Below are 24,262 nucleotides of genomic sequence, written 5' to 3'. Positions count from 1 at the left end.
TAGTGTGTCTCATATCGATTATTGATATAGTACTAGGCCACTTATATCCGCCCCCCCCCGCTTATTTTATAGTGTTACATATTGTACCACCCTTTTTCAATATTAAATATTAAATCAATCAAAAATTATAAAATTATTAAATTTGAAAAAATAAATAATATATTCTTATATTATTAATATATATAAAAATTATTCTATTATTGATTTTTAATTTATCAATATTTAATATACTAGTTATTCACTATAATATAAGCCTCAATTCTAGAAGATATATTAGCTCCTAAATTATTAAATAATTCTTTATTTAATATATCTTAAATTGTTTGTAAATAACTCTCTAATCTTTAATAAGTATATTCTAATTTAATTTTATTAATAGTAATATTAGAAAACATTTTATATACTCTTATCTTTAGAGCCTATTATATATACTTTATAGAATTGAGATTAAGGAAATAAGAAGATTAATCCTTTAATAAAGGGATCTCCTTTTTTTGAAATCAATCTTATATCTTATAGATATAATAAATAAAAGTATTATTCTATATAAATTCATACTTTGGATCAAACTTTTCGAAGATAGGGCTTATTTCAGCTTCAAAAATCTCAAGATAAGACTTAGCATTATACTCATATTTCATATTTTTAAAATCCCTATTTATTATATATAGATTGTTTTTTCTAATATTCTAAAAGCTTTTTTAATATATAATTTTTATATTTTTATTTGTATTATATATTTCAATCATTTTTGAATTCTATTTCTGAAAATTAGTACAAAAGTATTATTCTGATCTTTTTCCTTTTCCTCATTTTACAGAATATTTATCTGATTATATAATTAAACCCTATTCTTTAATTATCAATTCTCTATAAACTAGACACTATTTAAACTATTTAATAATATATACTGATATAAGTTCTAATCTCTTTTTATATTTCCAATTGATTATACTATATTTGATCAAAATCCTCTTAATAGTTCTAATATTATAATCAGATCTAACCTTTTGAATAATCTATTTATATATAGCTTTTGAAAACAATTATATATATTATAATAGTATTCGTTTATTTTATTTAATATATAATTTAGATTAATTAGTATATAATAAATATATATTATTATTATATAATAAATCTTATAAGAAGATATATTATATAATTCCATAAAAGAGTCTAAGGTTCTTTACAATTCAATAAAAATTAAAACCTTTCTCTACCTTATTAACTATTTTACTATATATATGAAATAAAATACTTATAAGAATCATTTTGCATACCTCCAATATATTATATATTATAAATTGAAAGCATAATTAAAATAATAAAATGTGATTGTGGGAGTATAACGCGTGAAAAAACGCGTTTTGTGAAGTTTCGGCTAATAGAAGTGCACGGTGACTGTAGATAATGATGTTAAAAAGGATCCAAATACGTGACAGAAAATGAGACGAGAAAAGAATCTTGCGTTCTATGAGGTCAATAATTGGTGTGAGGTAAATCAACTGGCTGGTATTCTAAGCCTTCGAAGTAATTTCCAGATCCCCCTACGCAGACAGCGAGGAGGACTTTATTGCATAATCGGTTCAGACACGCAGTGGCTGCTGTAAAACTGCTTGGCGCCGTTCGATGATGGCCTCCTTCATGAATGGGCTGCGAGATCTGATCTGTTTACCCCATTTGAAGACCGCGAATGGGGTAGCAACAAGCACCAAAGATAAGAACGCGAGAAGTGAGCTAGCCCATTGAAATCTGAGATCCGTGTACATAGATGATGAAGCAAGTGGAATAAAAGCGAGGGCGACGTTTTCGACCAGGCCAACAGCTCCGAGAGCGCTTGCTGCATACTTGCTATATGCATCGACAAGATAGTTCGCATTGCTTACTATGATGGCGGTTGTCCAAAAGCCCACCATTGCCAGTCCAATGGTGGGTACCATCCAATGTATGGCAGAAACTGATGTCCACCCATACAAGAACATTCCACCTGTCACACCCAAGAGCCCTCCAATGACTGATGGATATAATCTAGCCTCAGGGATAGATGTACCAGGAACTTCGGTATTTCGAGCAGCGGAATCGTAGTACCAGCGATTGGTATACATACAAAGTGCACATCCAAATACCTCACCGACAGCAATAGCAACTTGAATGTATCCTGCTTGTAGGGAGTTCCAACCATAGAGTTGTCCATAAACCTGCTCGACAGACTGAGTAAAGAGATAGATTGTTCCAAGACTAAATGCAGCCCAAAGAGTAGCCACAAAGACCACTGATTCCGTGAAAAGCATATACAAGGGCCGTTGCACGCTTTTGATGACAACTCGATGCAATGGTATTCGATGTAGCTCTTCTTCCGTGTATGCTTCCTTTCCTTCCCGACGTAGTTGTTTAGCCTTGGCAAGCAATATAGCCGATCCGCGGCTTTCAGGGAGGCCGACGACGAAGATTGGGAAAAAGACGGCGGTCCAAATCAATTCAATGTAACCTATCCAGCGCCAAGAAATATATTGAAGTATGACAGAACCAATCACTGGGTCCAGACTTGTTGAAACAAGATACGTTGTGACATAGAGACTTATGGGTACACTCCTAGCTCGATCGTCTTGAAAAACATTCGATATGATACCCGCGACGGCGTTGCTTAGCAGTTGAACACAACCTCCGCTAAAAAACCGAACCACGATGAGTGTTGTAAAATTTCAAGCCAAACCAATGGGGACAAGGGAGCAGATGAAAAAAAAAGTAGGTGATGAGAAAAACGGGTCGAATTCCGAAATCTTCCATGACAGGAAACAAGATGAGCGAAAACAAAGAACCCCCTACTCCCCAAGACGCAATCGGCCAGTATGAATTAGGGAATTTCGCGTCAGAGATCCCAAATTCTTCATTGATGGGATTATGAGCAACTGAGATGATGGTACCATTCATAGACGAGATAAAGCTGGCAAAAAGTGCTAATGGTGAGGTTACATCGCCTTGATAGATAGACAACTAGAATACTGAATGGGGCAAACAATCTAGGCATTTCTCTGCCTGCCTGCCTCCTCCTATCTTCCGCGTACCATAGACGTAAGGGCTTGATTCCTTATCTACAAAGTGTACCATTTGATTTAAGATGATTTACAATCTTTGTTCCATTTCAAGCTTTACACTATCCATTCTAATATATAATCCGATTCATTCGTAGTATCAGCTATAATTAGATCAAATCAATTATGAATTGCTACTATCAATCCGATTCATTACTCTAGATCAGTTGATGCCAAGAGGACCAGCGTCTTATCCGGTTTCCCCATCAGCCCTACATAACTTTACATTCTGCCAGCTATGGTGCATTGAGTCGGCGCGAGAAAAGCAGGAGGTGGGCATAGTGGGGTAACGACTCTGCATCGTGATTTCGTATTGTACTAGTGATTAGTGGCGCTGCAAGAGATAGGCTCTACATAACCGAAGAACCGGAAATTGAGTGCTCTTTCAAAGGACTTCTTTAATAAATTTTAAATTCATTTCAAATTAAATATTAAGATTTAAGAAAAAGCAAACAAAAATTTAAGCTTCCTTTGTATTTATAATCATATACATTTATTATAATATAAAAAAGAAATTCAAATTGTTAAAGTCCTTTCAGATGGTATTCATTTTCCGCCTCTTTTTTCGGTTACGGAGAGATAGGGTCCATTTTCGATTACTACCCGAGCTACCTATTGGGTCCACAAGATTGATAGAGCACGATTTTATGGGGTTTTAAGAGAACGAGAGCTGTATTAAACCGCGACTAAATGGGTATGTGGGGCTCTTTGATTACTTCAATCTTCTAATATAACTACAGACGGTGGCGGAGTTCGTGGGCTTTCTACGCTTCTCATCATCAAAGCATTGATGACAGAAGTGAACGCGGAACGAGTGAAGGATTGGCAGCCTACTGTAAAGCCGTGTGAGCTTTTCGATTTGATCGGTGGAACAAATATAGGAGGGCGAGTTCTTTTGTACTGCCGAGAGGTCTACCTAAACATAGAAGTATTATTGCTATCATGCTTGGACGTCTTGAAATGGATATCGATGATCGCATCTACCATATACGAGCATGTTCAAAAAGAGTATCGGAAATAAAGTCTTGCCTTTGAATCGATAGGGAAAGATCAAAGATCCATTCGATTCCAAAGTTCTTAGAGAATGTATTTTGAAGATTCTCAAGGATGTTGGTATGTCGGAAACAGAACCTCTTAATGACGGAAAGAGGAGATGTAAAGTGTACGGTTTTCTCTAATCTGAAGGTATTTCTCTAACCTTGATATATGATAGAGTTATTTTTACTAAAGCCATTGAGATTTCAGCGACTACACTTTTGCAATCTTATAATTCGGACGATGAACTTAACAATATCACAGCTACAATCTGTGAGGCTGTACGTGCAAAATCTGCAGCAACTACATTTTCTGTTCCCCTCGCAATTGAGACCGGAGTGGGAAAGTTTGTAGATAAAGGTTTAGGGGCGAATAATTCATCTGAACAAATTTGAAATGAAGCTCAGAAAATGTGATGTTCTGATGAAGACATAGAACTTGGCACATTGCTGAAATGTTCGTACCAACTGGCACTGGTAACCCGAGTACACAGCCAAATACTGAAGGGTTCTCGAAGTGTTTTTTTCTTCTTTTTCTTTTGGAAACTTCTGAAAATCGCTACTTAGACAGAGGATACCGCAAAGATCTTTGTTGAAAGACACCGGCAGCTGTATAAAGGCGAACGCTATTTTCGATTTAATGTTCAACAAGATCTTCAAGATATTGGGTTGGAAGAATATAAATCTGCCCCTCTTATAAAAGCTGCGATGGTCGAGTATATGAATAGGCAGGAGGTGAGGTCAGCTGCACAAGGACGTGCTATAAATCCGAAGAAAAGTGTTGGATGTATGCCGAGTTAGACTTTTCTTAGACCTTAATAGCAGAAACTGATGTTTGAGTTCTTTTCGAGTTTTCTATGGATGATATTGTAAAGGTCTAACTCCAAATATTTGGCTAATAAGGATTGACAGTAGGTGCAAAGAGAACTGAAAGCTGCTATAACCACAAGTAATCCTCTATATTTCAACTGAAACACTTTTTCTGATATGATAATCCTAGAATAGAGATTAACAACATTTATGCCTTTTGGTCAAAAAGATGGTTTAGTGGATATAGATGAGAATTTCGAATCTCTAGATCATTTTCTTAGCTTTTTACCATATCAATCAGCTGCAACCTGGGGTCTTGATGGATATGAGTAAGTGGGAGATACAATTATTATGTTTTGTATTAGCTTACCCTCTTCTAGTAAAATATAAATTACTTTTGAATATGCTTATTGCTATCAAAATAAAAATTCAAGTTCAATTTTCTGGATTCATACCGGTTTTGAAGTTAGTTTTGGTTGGGATTATAGTGATATCGCTAAGACTGTTAGATTATTATTGTATTTAAAAGGTGGGGATCTATTCGACGTAGTGAAATAATGGATTGAGAATCAAATAGATTGGGTATTTGTTCTCGATAATACAAATGATTTGAAGATTTTTATCTATTAAAAGATTTTTTTCGGCTTTAGAAAATCAGCAGGTTCATAACCCAAAACTATTACAATTTATTTCAAAATTTCAGGGAGGAACTGTTAGTTGGACCTCCTGTGATAGGGGAATTTGCGGTGATATTATAGATATCCAGCGATTATCGAGGTAAAAGCCATGATTAATGAAGAAGCCCGAAATCTTTTCCAAAAACAACCTGGTATATCCGATCTAATTCTGGCCAAACATGGAGATATACTCTTCAAACTTCTTGAGAATCTGGAGAATCTTCCACTTGCTATCGTTCAAGGAAAACCAAGATATCCATTCAGCACTATCTAACATTTTTTTTGAATCTCGGCAATCTGGCCTTCTACATCGAGAAATTTAAGACGTGTATCAATCTGGTGTACGAAATGCTGTGATGCAGACCTGGCTTATTTCAATGAAAAAGGTTGCAGAAGAAAGCCCTTGGAGTGAGAGAATCCTCGATATCATTGATTTGTTCTTAAGTCCAAAGTGACTACCCACTAAAGAAGGCTAAATGAATGTGATGTGAAAGTTTGACAAAAAAATACTTATTATTAAAGACTATGAATAAACGTTCTAAAAGCCTGATACTTGAGAAGAAAGTGAATGAATGAAGTAAGCCATTCAATTCTTTTCAATCCTTCATTTTCCTTTTACAGTCTGAATTCAAGTACAAACTCAAAATTCATGGATTTCTTTCTCCCTATGCGTCAGAAAACCCCGAGACATCCCTCACTTCATATCAAAGATTCTCCACAAGCCCGCGATTGGATTGATAGTCGCTTGTCTATACAAATCCTTCTTGAAAATGTCCTCTCCCAACTTCAAATGTTCAAAATTTCTCATCTGCCAGGATTTCACCGCCATCATTCCTTGCAGTGCCTCTGGCGAAGTATCTCCCAGTAAAATCCGTCTCTCTTCTTCCGCTTTTGCTTGTTTTTGCATTTGCAACTGCATTTGTTGCCAGTTGTTATAATAAGCTTGGTCGTAATCCAAATTGGCGTATAAAAGATCAGGAGCAAAATTTTGTGTCGCAGGTGTTGCAAGTCCATAGGAAAACTGCGGATTTGAGGAAGGATCCATTGCGTATCCAGTGCTGTACTGTGCGTTCATATATTGATTTCCAGCAAAAGGATCATGAGCATTGCTCAATACTTGGAAATTTGTGCCCATTCCAAAGTCCTGACCCCAACAACTCAATTCCAATGGATTAATATTCTTCGTGTTTGCTCTCAAAACTTCCAACATCATTCCATATCCTCCGTGTCTTATTTGGGTTATTCTCTCTTGCCATTCCACACCCCAAATTCTCTCTTTGTAGGGTGATGGGACCGCTACCATCATATCTATGAATACAACTGCTGATATCGCAAGGGAACATGCGGAAAGAAATGAAGGTAGCCAATCACGTCGAGAACGAAAGTCGGAGGGAGCGAGTGCGAGGTTCTGATATTCTTTGAAAGCTCTACGCATCGTGCTGCGTGTGGTGCGGATCTTTTCAAGGAGATTTAGAACTGGAATTGGAGCTGGCGGCATTGTTGTTGTGATGAAGCATTTGTATAATTCGCAGCATTCGATCAAAATCCTGCAAGAAGCTTCCAGAGATTTGTTCTATATGTGAACAGGTCAGAAAACTTTCCTGGAATAATATGGACAAAGGTACTAACAGGTTGGAGAATAGATTCTTGGTATGTTTGAGCTATGGCCATTAGATCTGAGTATTTTTCGTCGAAGACTCCGGTTGAACGAGCCTGTTCTTGTGCTAAAACGAAATGATCTCTGAATACGGTATTGTCAAAATCATGATCGAATGCTTTTTCGGCCCTCTCAGCCGAAAACATACGCCAAGTTTTGGTTTTTAGTGTGTTTCGAGGAATGGCGCGGAGGTTTTCTTCCACGTGTGCTAAGGCTTGATTAGATACTGTATGTTCTAAGGATGATTGAAAGGGAAGTCGAACATGGTAATAGATATAAGACTAGGCTTTCCAAATTTTCCGTTCTCGTCCCTTGAGTGCTTGGAGCGACATTGAAGTTGGACACTCGGATGCAAGAATCACAAAATCCTGATATCAGGTGCTGCCGTGTAGTAAAGTCAGTCGAAGTTCAACAAGAGACGTTCTTCACAATCAATATGTGGGTGCTGCGAACGAAAGATAGGACTTACGTTTGCATTATGCTTGCGGCATCTCCAGCAAAGCGAAGCATCACTTTCCCACCATTCGGAGCCAAAAGAAGGTTTTGGAGAAGCAGAAGAAGTGAATTCGCGCCGACGCTTGGCATTTGCGACCTTTCTTTGACGTGATGAGTTAGGACCCGGCGACGGGGAAGGGCTGAAAGATTGTTTTCGTTTTCCTTTAGATAATGAGGGCGGTGGTACTGGACCTAATTGAATTTCCAATGGTTGCGAAAGCACATCAACATCACCGTACAGGAATGGGTCATTTACAACTGCCAGAGTTCTGGGATGTGTCGTAGAAGGTTGATAAGAAATCAGACTTGATAAAGGAGATTAGCCAGAGATTCGTATACCTGGGCGATGAGATACTGACTGTGCATTTTGGACTTGTTGTTCAGGATAGTGAGAATGTGTAGCAGGTTGTCGAAGAGGTAGTAGCTCATCCGGTGCGGATTGTTGAGGATGCCTTGATTGGGTCTTGATGGATTGATGAGAAGTATCTCTTTGTGTGGGTACTGGTGCTAAGTATTTGAGCGCCTCCGGTAATTGCTGAGGGTTGGGCTTTTTCGTTACATTTGTAGCTTTGTCGATGTTATGTGAACCGTCTAGCAGATCTAATAAAGATTCGTCGGTCACGGAGGATCGTTCCAAGCTATTAGGATCACGAGATGATCTCGATGTGTCGGATACATACTGACTCTCCAGAGTGTTCGCCGGTAGGGGCACTATGTATCCGAAGTCAGAGTCGTTATAGCCATTATCGTAATTCCATTGTTCGATCGTGTCGATGATATTCTGTTGAATCGGACCCTGAAATTCTGAGTAGTCGGTGCCAGGAGCGGGGGCGGGGATGAAAGAGTATTCAGAGGGCTCGGATCGGCCTGGTCTTTGTCGGCTTCCTTCACTCATAATTTGAAGCCGATATTGGTATGGAATTGATCAATAAAATGTCAATCGTACCAGAGAACCGGCTCATGGCTTCATTTAACTACTTTACGAAGTAATGCTCTGTGGATCAAAGTTGACTATCGGACCATTAACAAGTCCGGGTTCAATTTCCGTCCGTCGACATGGATCACACCCAAAAAATAAACGGTGTCAACTCCACAAGAAGTTCGGGGTGTTAGTTGCACATTGATAGTCAATATCGTAGAGGGTCGATAAGTACCGAATGCAACCTCTATACTCGGTACAAGGAACATCCGTGATAGATGGATGATCTTTTTCGATTGATGGTGAAATACATGTCCATATATATGTTTACGAAGTACTTGATGGGATAGGAGATCATTCTACTGGTACTGTACCTCAATACTCCGGAGCTTACACATGAAGCACATGAAGCACATGAAGCACAAGAAGCTCTTGCTCAATAGATGCATGAGAAGATCTAGACTGGGCAGAGACTCTTTTAGAAGTGGCTTCCTCTTACCGAATATATACTATTTGTTAGTTTCGGTACTTGCGAGAGTATCGAAATCTCTGCATCGGAAGAACAAATGCATGTTCTGTTCTTTTTCCATTCAAGTCAATGATTTTGGGCCACTCCGAATTCCTTGGCATATCACTGCCCCATAATGCTAGTCAATGTAGGTGTTCCTTTTGCCTGAGTCGGGGCACGTATCGTCGTATCGCACACATATGTAGGTATGCACTTACCCCTCATTTGGTGTATGATTTTCGTGCTCGGTGTACAAGTACACACACAGTAGATCCAATCACAACAATGACCTCCATTCTTGCATCATAGCGTCATCATTGAGCAACATTAACTTCCTACAAAAAGAAATGAAAGACATCTCCAATTGAGTGTACAGATCCTGATGGTATCCAACCATATACAATACATCACAATCGAGAGAGTCCCCTTACTTCTCTCAACTTAACGAAGAGAGGGTGCTTTTGGGTACACAGCTACGTACGTAATCATGAATCGGTCATCTCAACCCGATCGGTACGCAAGCTCAACCGATACTGAAATACAAGTCCTGACATTTCGATCCGATGAGCCTTCTGACCCTCGCAATTTTTCTTTCTGGAGAAAATGGTCTATCGTGGGCAGCATCACATTGATCGATCTAACCGTCTCTTGGGGAGCATCTGGATACTCACCAGCACAGGAAAATTTTACTCGGTCCTTCAATGTCAGTTCTGAAGTCGGAGTATTGGGTCTCTCACTCTATATTTTCGGTCTTGCATTGGGACCGATGACATTTGCACCTTTATCTGAATATTATGGGAGGTCTTATCTATACATCATTCCTTATGGGACATTCCTTCTATTTCTGCTTGGAACAGCACTCGTACAAAATATCGAAGGATTTCTTGTCTTAAGATTTCTATCAGGTCTCTTCGCTAGTGTGACAATTGCAAACTTTGGTGGAACAATAGCTGATCTCTGGCCAAGAGATCAAATAGGGCCAGCGATGAGTATCTTTCTCTGGGCCGCAGTATGTGGGAGTCCTTCTGGTTATTTCTTGATGTCTTTCGTTGCACAAAGATATGGCTGGCGAGAAGTTTTCTGGGCTTTGCTAGGGATTTGTGGGGGATTCTGGTTGATACTCGTGGTGGTACTTCTTGTTTTCGGAAATGAGACGAGACGTTCAGTGATTCTGCGAAGGCGTGCAAATCGACTAAACAAAGCTGCCGGAAGAATCGTCGCCACGGTACCTTTGGAAATGCAGAGCAAATCTCTGGGACAATTGTTCAAAAACACCCTTTCTCGACCTTTCCGCTTTCTAGCAACAGAGCCCGTGATCATCTTTGCAGCGCTCTACAACGGTTTCTTGTACGGACTTTCATTCCTCTTCAACAGTGCTTTCAATCTCGTATTCGGCAAGATGGGTTATGGTTTCAGTATAATCGGTGTTGGTCTTTGTTTTCTTGGACTTATCGTCGGCATCAGTTTGGGTCCGTTTATCAATATATGGCAAGAAAAACATTATCAGAAACGGATCCGTGCAGCTGGAACAAGGGAACCGCAATCTGAAGAGGAGCTTGATCCTGAAAGATTCAAGAATATACCAGAAGCACGAGTCCAACTGAGTAAACTTGCTGCTATTCTACTACCGATCAGTCTCTTCTGGTTCGCATGGACTTCACCACCTCAATATCATATTCATTGGATTGTACCTATACTTGCTACCACTTTGTTTGGGTATTCTTTCTACACGCTTATATTGATGACTTATCTTTATGTTGAAGATAGCTACATGGTATTTTCAGCAAGTGCTTTAGCTGGCGTGGGATTAATACGAAATTTGGCCGGTGCAGGATTCCCTTTGTTTGGGAAACAGATGTTTCTGAATTTGGGATATAATTGGGCGGGAACAATATTAGCATGTTTAGCTGTGTTATTGGTTCCTATTCCTTTCATCTTGGAGAGATATGGTTATAGACTTAGAGCGAGGAGTTCGTTTGCGAGACAGCATATGGATAATTAAGATTGTGATGATGAAATGAGGATGTGGATGTGTGGATACAGATAGATGCTTAAGAATAGATGCGATTTTCATTTTTCGATATTGTTATAGATACGTAAACTCAAAGCATACGCGCTTTCCGTATTTAAATAATCTTTTTCTCTTCCGTTCACCAATACACACCAGCATGCTTTCTTTCATTCCTGGATTCATTGCTTTGTTTTGTTGAGTGTATAATATGTATCTAGCAATTGCATAAGCATTCTCATCCCATCTATCTCTCCTACACGCAAACATAAAATTCTACTTCATTAGTCTCCAATTCACGAGACTATGATTAAAGTTGAACAGAGTCATCGAATGAAAGTTATCAAACGGCACTCCTTTAAATACGCATTTTAAAGTAAAAAATAGATTGATTCGAATAACAGTAGCTAATCATTATATGACAACGAAGTATGACCCCTCAATGCCATATGAGAAATATACAATCTTAGAGATTTGAGGAATGCAAAGGTTTACGATGGAATTTTGAGTTATGATTTTATATTCAATTTCTGACTTTTGAGAAGGTCATATTGCATCAAGTTTGAAAATAAGCTCTTCATTCTGAAGGAATCCTCACACTTGGTTCCTACTGCGTGCGTTGCGATGAACAATAGATCCTTCTTCATAGCATCCAGATGACGAACTCGCACTTCGTCATAGGGTGTATCTTGCTCGGTCTGTGATGCTCGTGAAGTTCTGGAAACTTCACACTGTTTGTATGAAATTCAGCTTGGTTTTGAGTTATAGCTATAGTCGTTGATTTGTCGGCCAAGTTTTGCATTTTGACTGTATCGCATGTTACATATCAAGTGGATAGAGATCTACTCCTCTGTCTTGAATACGAACGACATAACCTTTCTTGCATAAGGATATTGTGATCTTTCCAATAGAATCCTCATGTTTTGACGGATTCGGAGAATGAAGATATACATCTAGAGCATTGTAATTGGCGCTCATAGATCCATTATGTATATTTAAGGAGGAGCAAAAATAATATTCGGTTTCGAAATCTTCAATCATTCTAGGAGGATCGATGGATAGAACGAGAATATTTGTGGCTACAATGGATTTTCCTGTATTGTCTACATTGGCTAATATTCCGTAATCTGAAGAAGAAAATTTAGCGATATACTGCAAATGAGGGTGAGTGGAAACATACCAAATCCCATCACCCCTCTGAGATTCTAGCTTCGATTGTAGATAAGAATCTACTTGATCCCTTTGTCAAAGATCAAGAACTCACTCCTAGTTTTGGGAAGATATAAGTGATGTAATCAGTCATTAGTTGATCAATCCACATAAGCGAGATTCTCAATGACCTATCCATGAAACTTCAAAAATTGGATGGGAAATTCCTATTCCCCATCGGGCGCGATACATGAAGTATATTGCTGTAGCAGGAAGTGACGCCATCATCGATGCATATCCATGCAAACGATGAGCCACTTTACCAACATCAATCTAGCCTACAAAAGCTTCCAAAAGAGAGATGAGCAAGTACTATTTTTTCAGTACTATACAAGATTTCGAGGCAAAAGTTCATTAGTTTATTCTCATCTAACACCATGAGCGTCTTTCGTCCAGCAAATTTGTACTCTGAAATACAATCTTCCTATCTTTCGAGGAGTGATAAGACCAAGATCTCAAATCCAATGTGAAAACATAATTTTACATCCCATATTCACAACTCTGTTTTCAGAAATCCCTCCGTTTCAAATTGTGACAATCCGCAAGGCAATGTCTTCTTTGAGAATAACCTTTGAATTTCTAGTTATATCTGTATCTGATATAACATTAATACTGGATTCACAGCCATAGTATTCGAAATTCCATTGATTTTCAAGGTATATGCTAGCCAACTTCTATCTGCCGTTTGCTTTTCGAGTGAATATTGAAAATCGGAGGGGAGTATGAAGATGTGATTTCTGTCACTGTTAGGCCTGGCTAGCAGAGACAGATACAGATAGCTATGCTATATCGTATATTAGCGGAGAGGGAGAAAAAGTCAAGGGGTTCTCGATTCTCTAGTCTTTGGGCTAGTTTCCCGATTAAGATTTTAGTATCATGGATCACAAAGGCGAAAAGGGTGTTTTGATGATATTTTGAGATAGATAGTCTGTTCGGGTGCTTTAATCACCAAGACCAAAATACCGTTTTTTACTGTGTAACTACATCAAAAAGATGTTAATTTGAAAATATATCTCGTGGTTGAAGAAGTATCTCTTGAAGACTTCTCTGAAAGTTGAATAGCAGCTCTTCCCAAAAAAATTCTAGGAGATTCAAAAATTGATGGTTAGGTAGCAGTAATGTAATCTTACCTATATAGTATCGTTATATCAAGAATCGACATCGAATCGCAGGAGCTTGTCAATTCGGATTGCAAACCATTATTTCTCACCTGCAATTCCTTCAACTTCCCCATCAATCATCTAATTCACCACCACAAACTCATTCCAAGTTTCCCCGCTCACAAATCAGGGACGAGATACCCTACCCTCAACCTCATACACTCCTTTCACTTATGGATTCCTCTATAGCTTTCATTCTCTCGAAATTTTCCAAGTTCGTTGTATTTCTACTTCTATCCCTATTACTATTCCTGTATCTCACACCCGCTCCAAAGCTCTACTACCTACTCACCTTAACTTCAACGGAAGAAATCACTCATCTGAGAAGTTGATAACATACCTCCAAGTTAGTCATAATGTGTGATATCAAGAATATCAAGAATATCAAGAATATCCAGAATATCCAGAATATCCAGAATACCATGAATATCAAGAATACCTACCTACCTAGGTCCTTATATTCAAATCCATGGATAGATATCCAAAACCCCAGAATCGCATCCCCCTCATAAAAAGAATCGGATCTCATAAATAATCTCGGTGATGATTCCCATCTAATCTCTATGAATGAATGTCTTCATTACCTACTGTATTATATGAGTAGACAGGTGGCTAGGTAGCTAAGTGAATATATGAGTGAATAAGTGAATATCTAGACAATGGATGCATCTATCTACGCCTATGATACCCTAGCATATCCCAGATTTCTCAAAGAAAACTGAAGTCCAATGAATGACCTACCTCGTGGTGAATACTCGATTGTCCAGTCTTTTTTATCAGGAGCTTGCTTAGTTTAAGATAAAAGCCTTCTAATTCTCAATCCTAAAGTTGTGGAAGCTCACGACATGCGTCAAGATTGAGATTCGAGAGACTTTTTTTACATTTCAAAAGTAAACACTACCTGCATATCTGGTTGAATCTCCAAGAATATCATATTCTTATGATGATGAATATACCATCCTTCAAGATGGGTCTTCCATCTCTCCTCGGAGAAAACATCTGGAATCAACTGTTCACCATCAGCAGTTTCGCAATCCTCAGTTTGCTACTCGTAAGATCCCCCCCCCATTCAAAAGAAAAAGCAACAGAAAAAAAAAAGCTACTCCATCATAAACATCCCTAACAACCCCATCTAGTACACCCTCCTCTCCACCCTCTACAACCTCACCCTCCACCCCCTCGTCCCCATCCCCGGCCCGCTCCTCTGGCGCGCCAGCCGCCTCCCCTACATCCACTCTCTCCTGCACGGGAATCTCGTAATCGACATCCGCACACTGCACACACACTACGGCACCATCGTGCGCACCGCGCCCAACGAAGTATCCATCGCGCACGAAGACGTCTGGCACGATGTATTCGGCACCGTGAACGGCCACAAGGCACTCCCACGCGATCCGGTATTCTTCAAATCGCCTCCGGGCCAGGCGGAAAATCTCATCACGACGGTGGATGCGGAGACGAGTATGCGCATGCGACAGGTGATTGGACCGGCGTTTACGGATCGCGCGGTGGCGAGGCAGGAACCGGTTTTGCAGAGGTATGTTTCGTTGATGGTGGACAAGATGCGGGAGGAGATTCAGAAACCGGAGAATGTGCAAATGGGCGCGCGCATTAATGTGGTGGATTGGATGAATTGGTGGACGTTTGATGTTATTGGCATGTTGGCGTTGGGAGAATCGTTTGGTTGTTTGAGGGATACGGCGAGTCATCCGTGGGCGGTTCTGATTTTTAATGCGATTAAGAGTATGTTCTCGTATTCCATTCCATTCCCTATCATCCAGCCTAATCTCAAAACATCAAAATTTGAATGATTGCTATCACCATTGCTAATATAAACAAACAGTGATGGCCCTCGCAGCCGTCACCCAACATTTCCCTGGGCTCGACTCATTAGTTCTCAAGCTCCTTCCCGCCAGCACGCGCAAGATGCAGGAAGATCACTTTGCGTACGCAGCCGAGAAAATCCACCGACGTCTACAGCGTCCCGAATCAGCAGAGGGAGATTTCATGACCGTCATGCTTGATCCGAAGAACAATCCCGACTTTTCGAAAATGAGCATGCCTGAAATCGAAAGCACAACGGCTCTTTTACTCCTCGGAGGAAGTGAGACGACAGGCACTACGATTTGCGGAATCCTCAACTGTTTGGTGCAAAATCCTCAGGAACTGGGAAAATTGGAAACAGAGGTTCGCACGATTTTTGAAAAGGAAGAGGATATTACGCTGAGTGCGCTTCAGCAATTACCATTTCTGAACGCGGTTGTGAGCGAAGGATTACGAATCTGTAATCCAGTTTCGGGAGGACTTCTCCGGATTGTTCCTCGCGGCGGCGCAACTGTTTGCGGATACTTTCTTCCTGAATGCGTGAGTGTTTCTTTTTTTTCTTTTCTCTTCTTTTCTTCCATTTCCATACATAATATCTACATAATCTCTACTCAGATATACATACACACATACTAACCCCCCTCCCTAGACACACATCGCATGCAACACGATCGCCATGGCCCTCAGCTCAGCCAATTTCCACCAAAGTCTCCAATTCCTCCCAGACCGGTATCTCCCCGCGCATTTGCGACCCAGCGAATACGCCAACGATAATCGCAACATCTTGAAACCGTGGGGATTAGGTGCACGAGTATGTTTGGGACGATCTTTCGGACAGGCGGAATTGCGATTGGTGCTCGCGCGCTTGGTGTGGAATTTCGATCTGCAGAGTGCGGATGGGAAGGGCGTGAATTGGTTTGAGCTGAAGAACTATATTGTGGTTCAGAAGGAACCGATTTGGGTTACCATTAGGGAGAGGGAGAAGTTGTGATGTGATGTGATGTGATGGGGTGTGGGGAGCGAGATTTGGATGGGGCAATGTGGATTAGATCTGGATGTGGAAATGAAGAGTTGATGTGATTAACTGGCATGCTGCAGTATTTCGGGAGGCTCTTTTTTAAAGACTTAATTGTCTCGGTTTAGAGCACTTTTTCGCACTACTGATGAGGACTGTTGACTTCCTTGGTGGTATTTAGATGCCTAGAAATTCCAAGGTTCATATCTAGACTAAGTAATTAGCTGAATAGATCATGATCCCATGTTTACGTATCTCAAAAAAGTGATATCACATCACTTTACCGAGCCCCTATCAAATAACAATCTTTCCTTGAATGAAATCCAATTCACACTAAAGACGAATTCACAGATATAAACAGCCAAAGCTCCAAGTCATGCAAGTGATTTTTGTTTGATATTTCAAAAGATTCATATGCATGTTCAGATTTCCTACTAAATGATACTTTAGTGATACTTGAAAAAAAAAAAGGTAGCCACCTAGCAGCCCCTATGCCTAAACTATGTGTGTAACCAAAACCGCCGACCCCAACCCCAACCCCTTCGCCCATCCATTCCCATCAATTCACCTTGATAGTTGTTTTTCCACTGTACTTTCTCTGGTAACTCAACAAACAACTAATCAACCATTCATTTAATCATTTCATAACAAATCGTGCAGCCATTACTCTCAAATCGCGTTCTCTCCGGCACCACCCAGCCTACTCCTTAAATCTCCAATGTAATCTTGTTGTTGTTGTTTCTCCATCTTTGCCGCCACAAGCGCAATCAATGCAGCGCCAACACCCGATCCATCCTTGGCAATACCAATTCTGATTCTTCTCTCGCCAGCAGCTCCAATACCATCCATAGCTCTCAAAGCTTCTCTCATATGATCTTCGAATCCTGGGTAAAACTCAACAAGGGAACCGTCCACACCAATATCAATAACATCTTCCTCGTTGACAGCCAAGCCTGCTGTGTCAGCGAGTTTATTGGCAGTAGCTGATGCTGCATCGGCAATTTTCAAATCCTTGACATCTTGAATGATGGCAGCTGTTGATTTTGGTCCAGGAGCATCAGATTTGATATCGAGACGACCAGTTTGAAGAACGACGGCACCAATTGCAACGGCGGCTAAACGAGCTGCACGTTTACCGATAGCATGGGCGATTTCCTTAACGGTTTGAGCATCTTCCAATGACGCAGCTGAGACACCGAGAGACTTCTCAAGTTCTTGACGAAGGGCGCGAAGACCCACGCTGTTATCAGCTTCCGCGATAGAGAGGATAGAACTATCGACGGCCCATTGCTTGTAAAGAGGACCGGCTTCATCGACTGTAGTTGTTGAGCGATAGTCGTTGTCTGCAGAAGATTGGTCTCTGAAAAGTGGAATAGTGGGGCTCTTGATAATTTCAACGAGAGCAGTTCTGAGAATCTCACCCAAGAACATGCCAGAGACTCGCTTTTCAAACATTTGAATACCAGGGTTGACACTGTCCTTATCAAGGATTTGATCATAAATGGTATTTGGCAAAACTTTGAGACCATTGTCGAATGAGCCCCATTCTGTGTTAACAACCATCTCACCAGTGGTCTTATCGAAATCTCCTTCCATAGGCTTAGTCAACTTCTCGAGCTTCTCAACATACGCACCATTGGTACCAGTACCAAAAATCGCTCCAAGTAAGGTTTGAGTCTTTCCAGGTGAGGTATATGCTCTTGCCATCAATGTTCCGACAGTATCGTTTACAAGAGCAGCGACCTTCACTGGCAATTGCAGTTTGTCAATCTCCTTTTGTAGCAATTCACAAACATCTTGTCCAACCGCATCCGCAATATCGAAGCCTTTGGTCCATCTAATCAAAGTTCCTCTGTTGATACCAATTTGGTGAACTGGGAAACTGAACGTGAAACCGAGTCTAAAAATATGTTCATCTCTGAAACCTTCTGGTGTGCTGACAGTATTGCGACGTCTGATGTGGGCCGCGAAATGGTCCTCGTGATGGGTCTTGAGGAAAAGTTCGATTTGTTTTGCCAAAAATGAAAAAAGGTCCGATGCCGTCTTAGCCAACATCAACTCCCGGGGTATCGCAACCTTTGATTGTGTAAGACTGAATGTGGTATCTCCGTGCAATTGAATTGAGCAAACTCGGAAATTGGTTCCTCCAAGATCGACCGCTAGGTATAGTCCCTATTGATTCATCAGCTTTGTGCATAGGAAATGCGGGTCTCCTTCTCCTACCTTTTCCGTTCCATTAGGAACTCCAGTCACGTATGTTGGGATTTGGCTCATGTTGGTGGCATTCTTTTCCAATCCCTCATCTACGCAGACGTTAGTTTCAAGCCATAAACTGTTTGGCAGATAAACATACTCATCTCTGCGACAAATTCAGCAACACCTCTTCGCACATCCTCGTCTGTGTATTCAAACTCGGCGGCAACGCGCTTTGATTCTGCTAACAAAGACATTTTGTGTGGTCTTGATATTGGCGCTTCTGTAGGAAATGGATGTGGTGATTCGCAAGTTCCTTGATCCAAAGCGTTGGCTCTAGGAGAGTACGACGTTGGTGAATATGGGTGGAAAGATGCCGAATAAAGCGGAGGGGTATCAGTGAATAAGAATTGAACAATCTACGTATAGAGAATTAGTAACAGCCAACAGAATACAATAATGGCTCGTGATTGATTTACCAAGGCAATAACCACAAAGGTCACGGAGGCTAAATGTATGAGACTGATTGGATTTGGTCTCGAGACTTTGTGAGGTTTAAATAGGTTGGATTCTTTAAAGGATGTTGGTGTTGGATTTGAGGATTGAGAAGGAGTTTTGGAAGAAAAGAAGTGAGCGAAAATAGAAGAAGAAGGAACAGAAGGTTGAGAATATAATTCGGAAGTTAAAGGAATCTTCTTCTTTTTAGAATTGAAGTTGGTGGGCGGGTCGCCCTTTCCAATTGAGGACGTAATTTTGGTTAGGATGGGGGAGTTTATGGCCAACTTGGCGGGAGGCGGGGCAATTCAGAATCAGATATCTCGATTACACTCTCGTAACACAACCAAAGCCCAGGAAACTTTGGAGGGGCAGAGTTTGGAGTCGGCACCCAAGATATCTCCACTTATTTGTGAGGAATCCGATGATTCGATTGGTTAAAATCAATAAGGCCCTCTCCAAAAAAGGGCCGTCTAAAGCGGTGCTAGTAGTGTGTTACTTTCAACCTCTTCCTCCAAGGAACAAAAGGAAGAAAGGAAAAATAATGCACTTGAGGGGGGAGGGTGGAAATGATGATGATGATGCTGTTTCTTTATCAAGAGCTTCCTTGAAAAGGATTAGTTCAAACTCCAAGGGGTTGAAAAGTCAGAGTCTCAATTCATGAATGGTCAAAGGTAGATAGGTAGATAGATGCGTATAATGTATCGAGCAGTGAGAGACAGACAGACAGAGAGAGAGAGAAACCATTCGATGCATTAACAAGAGTCGATATAATTGGATCTTGGATGGGTACGAGTGTGGTAGGGGAGGTAGGTATGGATGATGGCTATTTGATATATTAATTCGATCGTATTATCGTGTGATCGGTAGTAAGATTTGGATGAATGCTGCAGATAGATGGATGGATAGGTATCTGTCGAACTAGAAGAGTGTGTGTATGTATGTATGTATGTACTCATGTACTCTCGTGCAGTAAGTACAGCAAGTAGATGGATGACAATTCCGAGTATAATAAAGATTCCGTAATGAAAGCTTTGTTCTCTTATGCTCTCTGATGCTCTCTCCCTCTCTCGTGTCTGGGAACCCCAAATGATGGTGGTGGAGGTAGTGGATGCGATGCAATTGAATGGTTCTTCCTTGCTTTTTTTTTTATTAATGAGGAGAGAAGAATGATGGAGTCTCCGAGATTTCGCGGAGAATAGAATCTTGCTTGCAGGCACACAGTTGGAGAATCCGTTGTTATTCCGTTCGTGGAGAAAGAAAAAAGTTTGAAAATTCGTTGAATTGTATAGAAGTATTGTGACGTCGTAGTATGCAGTCGATACCTCAAGAATGGAGAGAGAAAAATCGAAGAAACGAATGGGGAAGCTTGATTGATGCAGGGGAAGAAGGGAAGGTGCTTTTCTCCCCTCGGTCAAATGGTTTCTCGGATTAGTATTGGACAGCTGTTGATATCGATATCATAGAAGTTCGAGACCTATTGCCATGCGCATCGGTAAAAGAAGATTATGATGTTTTCTTCAAATTATAACTGTCCTCCGTGTTCCCTGGATATAATTTCTTATCCTGATTTCGAGTTCGGTATCGATTCTGATTCTGATTCTGATTCTGATTTTCTTCTTCGCTTTCCTCTAAATCATCAGAATTACTCGTACATTTGGCTGATCGATCGGATACAAGTGGCTGGTATGATGGTGACTTCTCAAGTTTCGGTTGTGCTGTAACGTGTACATGAACATTAACCACCACGTTTGGATGAAACGAAAGGATATGTACAGAAACGTATTTCAAAATGATTCCTAAGCATATTGAAAATAATGGTACTGGTACTTGTATTTTAAGGATAAAAAGGGAATTTGCTATGCATTTTTACATTTTTTCGCTGAGGATGCACCGGAGTAATTAATAAGTATGAAAGATGGGGAAATTTGTTGAGGACGTGCCTCCATTCACAACTGGACAGAACATCAGAGCTCAGATTCAAGTGTATGGAATCTGTCGCAACTACCAACTGGCTCATAAATTTCCCCAGGAATTCATGAGAAATGTGATGTAACTTTGTTTCATCACTACATAGCATAGTAATTTCTAATAAGAACATCGACGATTCAAGATCACTAGGAGCGATATCGAATAGTCGGGATAACTTGATGTGAATTTGGCTGTTCCTCTCGAGTCTGTGTTTCTATAATGTCCGCCAGCTTTACTTGAGTCCAGACACAAATTTCAAGTGTTATCGAAATATGTTTTCTTGAAATCGATTTCAAGATCGCCTCGACACTCTGCTGACCGTTTCACTCTGGATCACTTCTGATTCCTAACATTGAAGCCCACACCCGTCAAACTCATGTTGATCATCCTGCAGTTCGCGTTACACTACCATATATGTTGATCATGGCTTTTTGGAATCAACAACAATTAGACGCCAGGTCAGGGGCAAATTGCAGGTCGTACATCGTCGGCAAGGATCAGATATTCACGGAGTTACAGGCTATTCAGATCATATTGCATTGTTGTCATGTCTGGTTTCTAGCAATGATATTGATTTTGTCTCATAAGCATCACATCACAGAGTTATATCGGTCGTCTAATTCTGCCAAAAGTACGAAGGATGCATCTTTCTTTCCGTTCCGTATGTAAAGTGAGCATGTGATACGTTACCGTAATCCCAAGGTATACTGGAAGTTCGCAGAAGAGTCAATGGAATTCCTCATTGGGTTCGATCGTGAATCCCTTTCCTTCGTTGCGGATGTAAAGAATTAAGCAAACATCAATCTGCTTCAAGTCTTACGGCGTAGACGGATGCCGGTTTACCGAAACCTCTCCTGTAAAAGCCTACGGGTTGAGTATTGATTGCGCCGCTCCCGCTGTCGGTTTCCGATGGTCGGTTCAGAAGGACATCCTGATCACTCCCAGGTGATACTACACGATACCGATAATAAGGGAACTCTCGCATCGTATATCTCCTTCTCCTTGCGAAAGGCGCCTTGGTTATTCCTGGCAGGAGGCACAATGGATTGGTTGTAGATGAAATTGCCCATATGATGTCAAAATGATATGAAAAGGTGTTTGATTAACTTCATCTGATATTATCCTCTTGCCAGCTCCTGTGTACTTCTATTTAGTGCTTATCCCACGTGTTGATGATTTCCACTTCTTATGCTCGCCGTCGATTCTTTGTTGTTCATGCACGCGCTGAGAGTTCGTATGATTGCCAATGAAAGATTTGATATATATGTAAGATTTACAACGCATTAGAGTCAAAGATTTTATATCCAGGTTTTGCATCGGCGAATACAAACAAATCCTCCTTTGCTGCTTCAGAGCTTTCTTGTGTGTAATCATTCAAGGTTTGATATTTGATATCTCCTAGTGCACCAATCATATGAAGTGTCAGGGGGAGAGTATATGAAGTTGGGGGCGGAAAACCAACACCTTGGGTTCTAGATGGTCTCGTAAATTGGTTATAATGTATCCAAAATTGCAAGGCCAAGATTGGGACTGAGATTTCAAAAACAAATCGGTGAGAAGATTGAAGGGTGGGAAAGACCTACAGCTCTACAGTCCTACAGTCCTACAGACCTACGTACTTGTACCTCCAAGGAATCCCCCCAAAAAACTTTCCCTTTGTATTTTTTGACATTTTGACGGTGTGAAGGAATTGAATAAAGTCTTGGAATCAATCTTCTCAAGGCAGATCATTCCGAAGAATACCTAGGTAGAAAAGGAAAAAGCCCAACTTTGCATTGCCCAACGTAAAGTATATTTCTTTCTCTCCATAGCAGGACTCTCCAGGCTGTGCCTCGATGTGCTTAAGTAATGTTACATAAGTAGCTGGAGGTACTAGGTAGGTACGGACGGGTAGCTGGGGAGAATTCCGGTTTGAATTCCTTTGATAGGTAGTAGGTACGCTCGGTACGTTAGATCGTTATTAGATATATGCTGATATGCTGATATGCTGATATGCTGATATGCTGATATGCTGATGAGGCTGAGTATTGTTTCATTTCCTCCATACAGCCACCGGTGTAGGTGTAGATACTAGGTAGGTAGGTTCATATGCATCATTACTGGCGTTGTTGTGCTGTGCAACCAAGAAAAAAGAAGAGACCCCTCCTCGTTCGTTACAAATCTCTATTCCTACTTCAGAAAAGGTGGAAAAAGGGAATCCGATTCCCGCTGCAACCACAATATATATATATTTATATTTATATTTATATACTAATCCGTCTATTTTGTAAATGCTTCTTGAAGTAATTGATTATTTCAATCGAATCCTTCTGTTTTGAAAAAGGACATATAATCTCGGACTGACCGGATATATTGACGGGTTTATGTGGCTGCCCCCTTTTACTCCTCTTGTTGCTTTTCTCTTTCATTCAATCGTGTCTCGACTTCTGTATACTCCGTCGGCATGCATACCTAGACATACCCAGCCCAGACACATACAATTGCCAGACAAGCAAATAGTAATAAACCGGCCAGCAATCCTTACTTACTATTAAAGAACAAAGCGAGCCTGAACCCGCATATAAAACCCTTATTCGTTGAATGATTGCTGCTGTCAGCATACCATCGAGAAAGAACACATTCACTCTCCATTTACTACCTGCTTCCCCCATCGCCCTCCATTAACCTTCCACTTTCATCGATTCATTCCACTCATTCCACCAATTCCATCTTCTCATCCCACAATCCATCCATCACCCAATACCACCCACTACCACCCAACCTTACCTACCTATCTCTCTTTACCTTACTTGACCTCTCTACTATACAAACTTACAAAGTTACACTTTATACCTCCCTAGGGACTTTCTCCAGATACCCTAGCTGTTGCCTCTTTATCCAATCTTTCAATCGTTCACTTCACACAATTCGTTGTTCGCATCCCCATCTTATCAACAGACCTCCCGACCAAAAGATCCATTTTATTTATCACGTACACACAAACTCCACTCGCTCACCCACTAGTCCTCAATAATCATTCATACCTACCTCCAATATTACTATTTGGCTCAATAGGACTTTTGTTTTCTTTTAATATCCCGTTCCTGCAGATTTCATGTCATCCGTACACTTTGGACGAGAAATCCTTCCGACCAGGTCAAAAAGAATTTCGATCGACTCAGCCCCAAGTCGCTAGGGAACTAGCGACAAGTC

General features: G+C 40.5%; 7 protein-coding genes across 7 annotated transcripts; 2 read left to right on the top strand and 5 right to left on the bottom strand.

Annotated features, from left to right (window-relative positions):
* Positions 1 to 1,589: 1,589 nt before the first annotated feature.
* Positions 1,590 to 2,575, bottom strand: EAE97_001831 (uncharacterized protein; the record flags this gene model as incomplete). Its single annotated transcript, XM_038872342.1, has 2 exons — positions 1,590 to 2,491; positions 2,566 to 2,575. The coding sequence occupies 2 exons, from the start codon at positions 2,573 to 2,575 to the stop codon at positions 1,590 to 1,592; spliced, it is 912 nt and encodes a 303-aa protein (XP_038736900.1).
* A 3,538-nt stretch (positions 2,576 to 6,113) lies between these two features.
* EAE97_001830 (uncharacterized protein) lies at positions 6,114 to 8,716 on the bottom strand. The gene is made up of 5 exons (XM_038872341.1): positions 8,128 to 8,716; positions 7,743 to 8,073; positions 7,537 to 7,654; positions 7,246 to 7,481; positions 6,114 to 7,189 (listed from the first exon to the last, which is right to left on the bottom strand). The coding sequence occupies exons 1-5, from the start codon at positions 8,661 to 8,663 to the stop codon at positions 6,311 to 6,313; spliced, it is 2,100 nt and encodes a 699-aa protein (XP_038736899.1). The 5' UTR covers positions 8,664 to 8,716; the 3' UTR covers positions 6,114 to 6,310.
* A 966-nt stretch (positions 8,717 to 9,682) lies between these two features.
* EAE97_001829 (uncharacterized protein) lies at positions 9,683 to 11,197 on the top strand (the record flags this gene model as incomplete). The annotated part of the gene is made up of 1 exon (XM_038872340.1): positions 9,683 to 11,197. One exon carries the CDS (start codon positions 9,683 to 9,685, stop codon positions 11,195 to 11,197), a length of 1,515 nt encoding a protein of 504 aa, XP_038736898.1.
* A 3,342-nt stretch (positions 11,198 to 14,539) lies between these two features.
* On the top strand, positions 14,540 to 16,387 carry EAE97_001828 (uncharacterized protein; the record flags this gene model as incomplete). The annotated part of the gene is made up of 4 exons (XM_038872339.1): positions 14,540 to 14,623; positions 14,709 to 15,315; positions 15,416 to 15,936; positions 16,046 to 16,387. The coding sequence occupies 4 exons, from the start codon at positions 14,540 to 14,542 to the stop codon at positions 16,385 to 16,387; spliced, it is 1,554 nt and encodes a 517-aa protein (XP_038736897.1).
* Positions 16,388 to 17,080: 693 nt separating this feature from the next.
* EAE97_001827 (uncharacterized protein) lies at positions 17,081 to 18,861 on the bottom strand (the record flags this gene model as incomplete). The annotated part of the gene is made up of 3 exons (XM_038872338.1): positions 17,081 to 18,583; positions 18,635 to 18,714; positions 18,765 to 18,861. The coding sequence occupies 3 exons, from the start codon at positions 18,859 to 18,861 to the stop codon at positions 17,081 to 17,083; spliced, it is 1,680 nt and encodes a 559-aa protein (XP_038736896.1).
* Positions 18,862 to 21,869: 3,008 nt separating this feature from the next.
* EAE97_001826 (uncharacterized protein) lies at positions 21,870 to 22,055 on the bottom strand (the record flags this gene model as incomplete). The annotated part of the gene is made up of 1 exon (XM_038872337.1): positions 21,870 to 22,055. The coding sequence occupies one exon, from the start codon at positions 22,053 to 22,055 to the stop codon at positions 21,870 to 21,872; it is 186 nt and encodes a 61-aa protein (XP_038736895.1).
* Positions 22,056 to 22,343: 288 nt separating this feature from the next.
* On the bottom strand, positions 22,344 to 22,742 carry EAE97_001825 (uncharacterized protein; the record flags this gene model as incomplete). The annotated part of the gene is made up of 2 exons (XM_038872336.1): positions 22,344 to 22,542; positions 22,690 to 22,742. 2 exons carry the CDS (start codon positions 22,740 to 22,742, stop codon positions 22,344 to 22,346), a joined length of 252 nt encoding a protein of 83 aa, XP_038736894.1.
* Positions 22,743 to 24,262: the final 1,520 nt, after the last annotated feature.

The sequence above is a fragment of the Botrytis byssoidea genome (genome assembly GCF_014898295.1).
Source record: "Botrytis byssoidea strain MUCL 94 chromosome Unknown BBYS_003, whole genome shotgun sequence".
Classification (NCBI taxonomy): domain Eukaryota; kingdom Fungi; phylum Ascomycota; class Leotiomycetes; order Helotiales; family Sclerotiniaceae; genus Botrytis; species Botrytis byssoidea.
The sequence above is the reverse complement of the archived record's forward strand: the minus strand, read 5'-3'. Positions and strand labels throughout refer to the sequence as shown.

Excerpts from the sequence above, each read along its gene's own strand:
- EAE97_001830 (XM_038872341.1), bottom strand. The coding sequence starts at position 8,663 with ATGAGTGAAGGAAGCCGACAAAGACCAGGCCGATCCGAGCCCTCTGAA. Across the intron at positions 7,655-7,742 it reads GCCGCAAGCATAATGCAAAC|CACCTGATATCAGGATTTTG; the intron begins GTAAGTCCTATC and ends ACTACACGGCAG. Across the intron at positions 7,190-7,245 it reads AAGAATCTATTCTCCAACCT|AACAAATCTCTGGAAGCTTC; the intron begins GTTAGTACCTTT and ends GTTCACATATAG.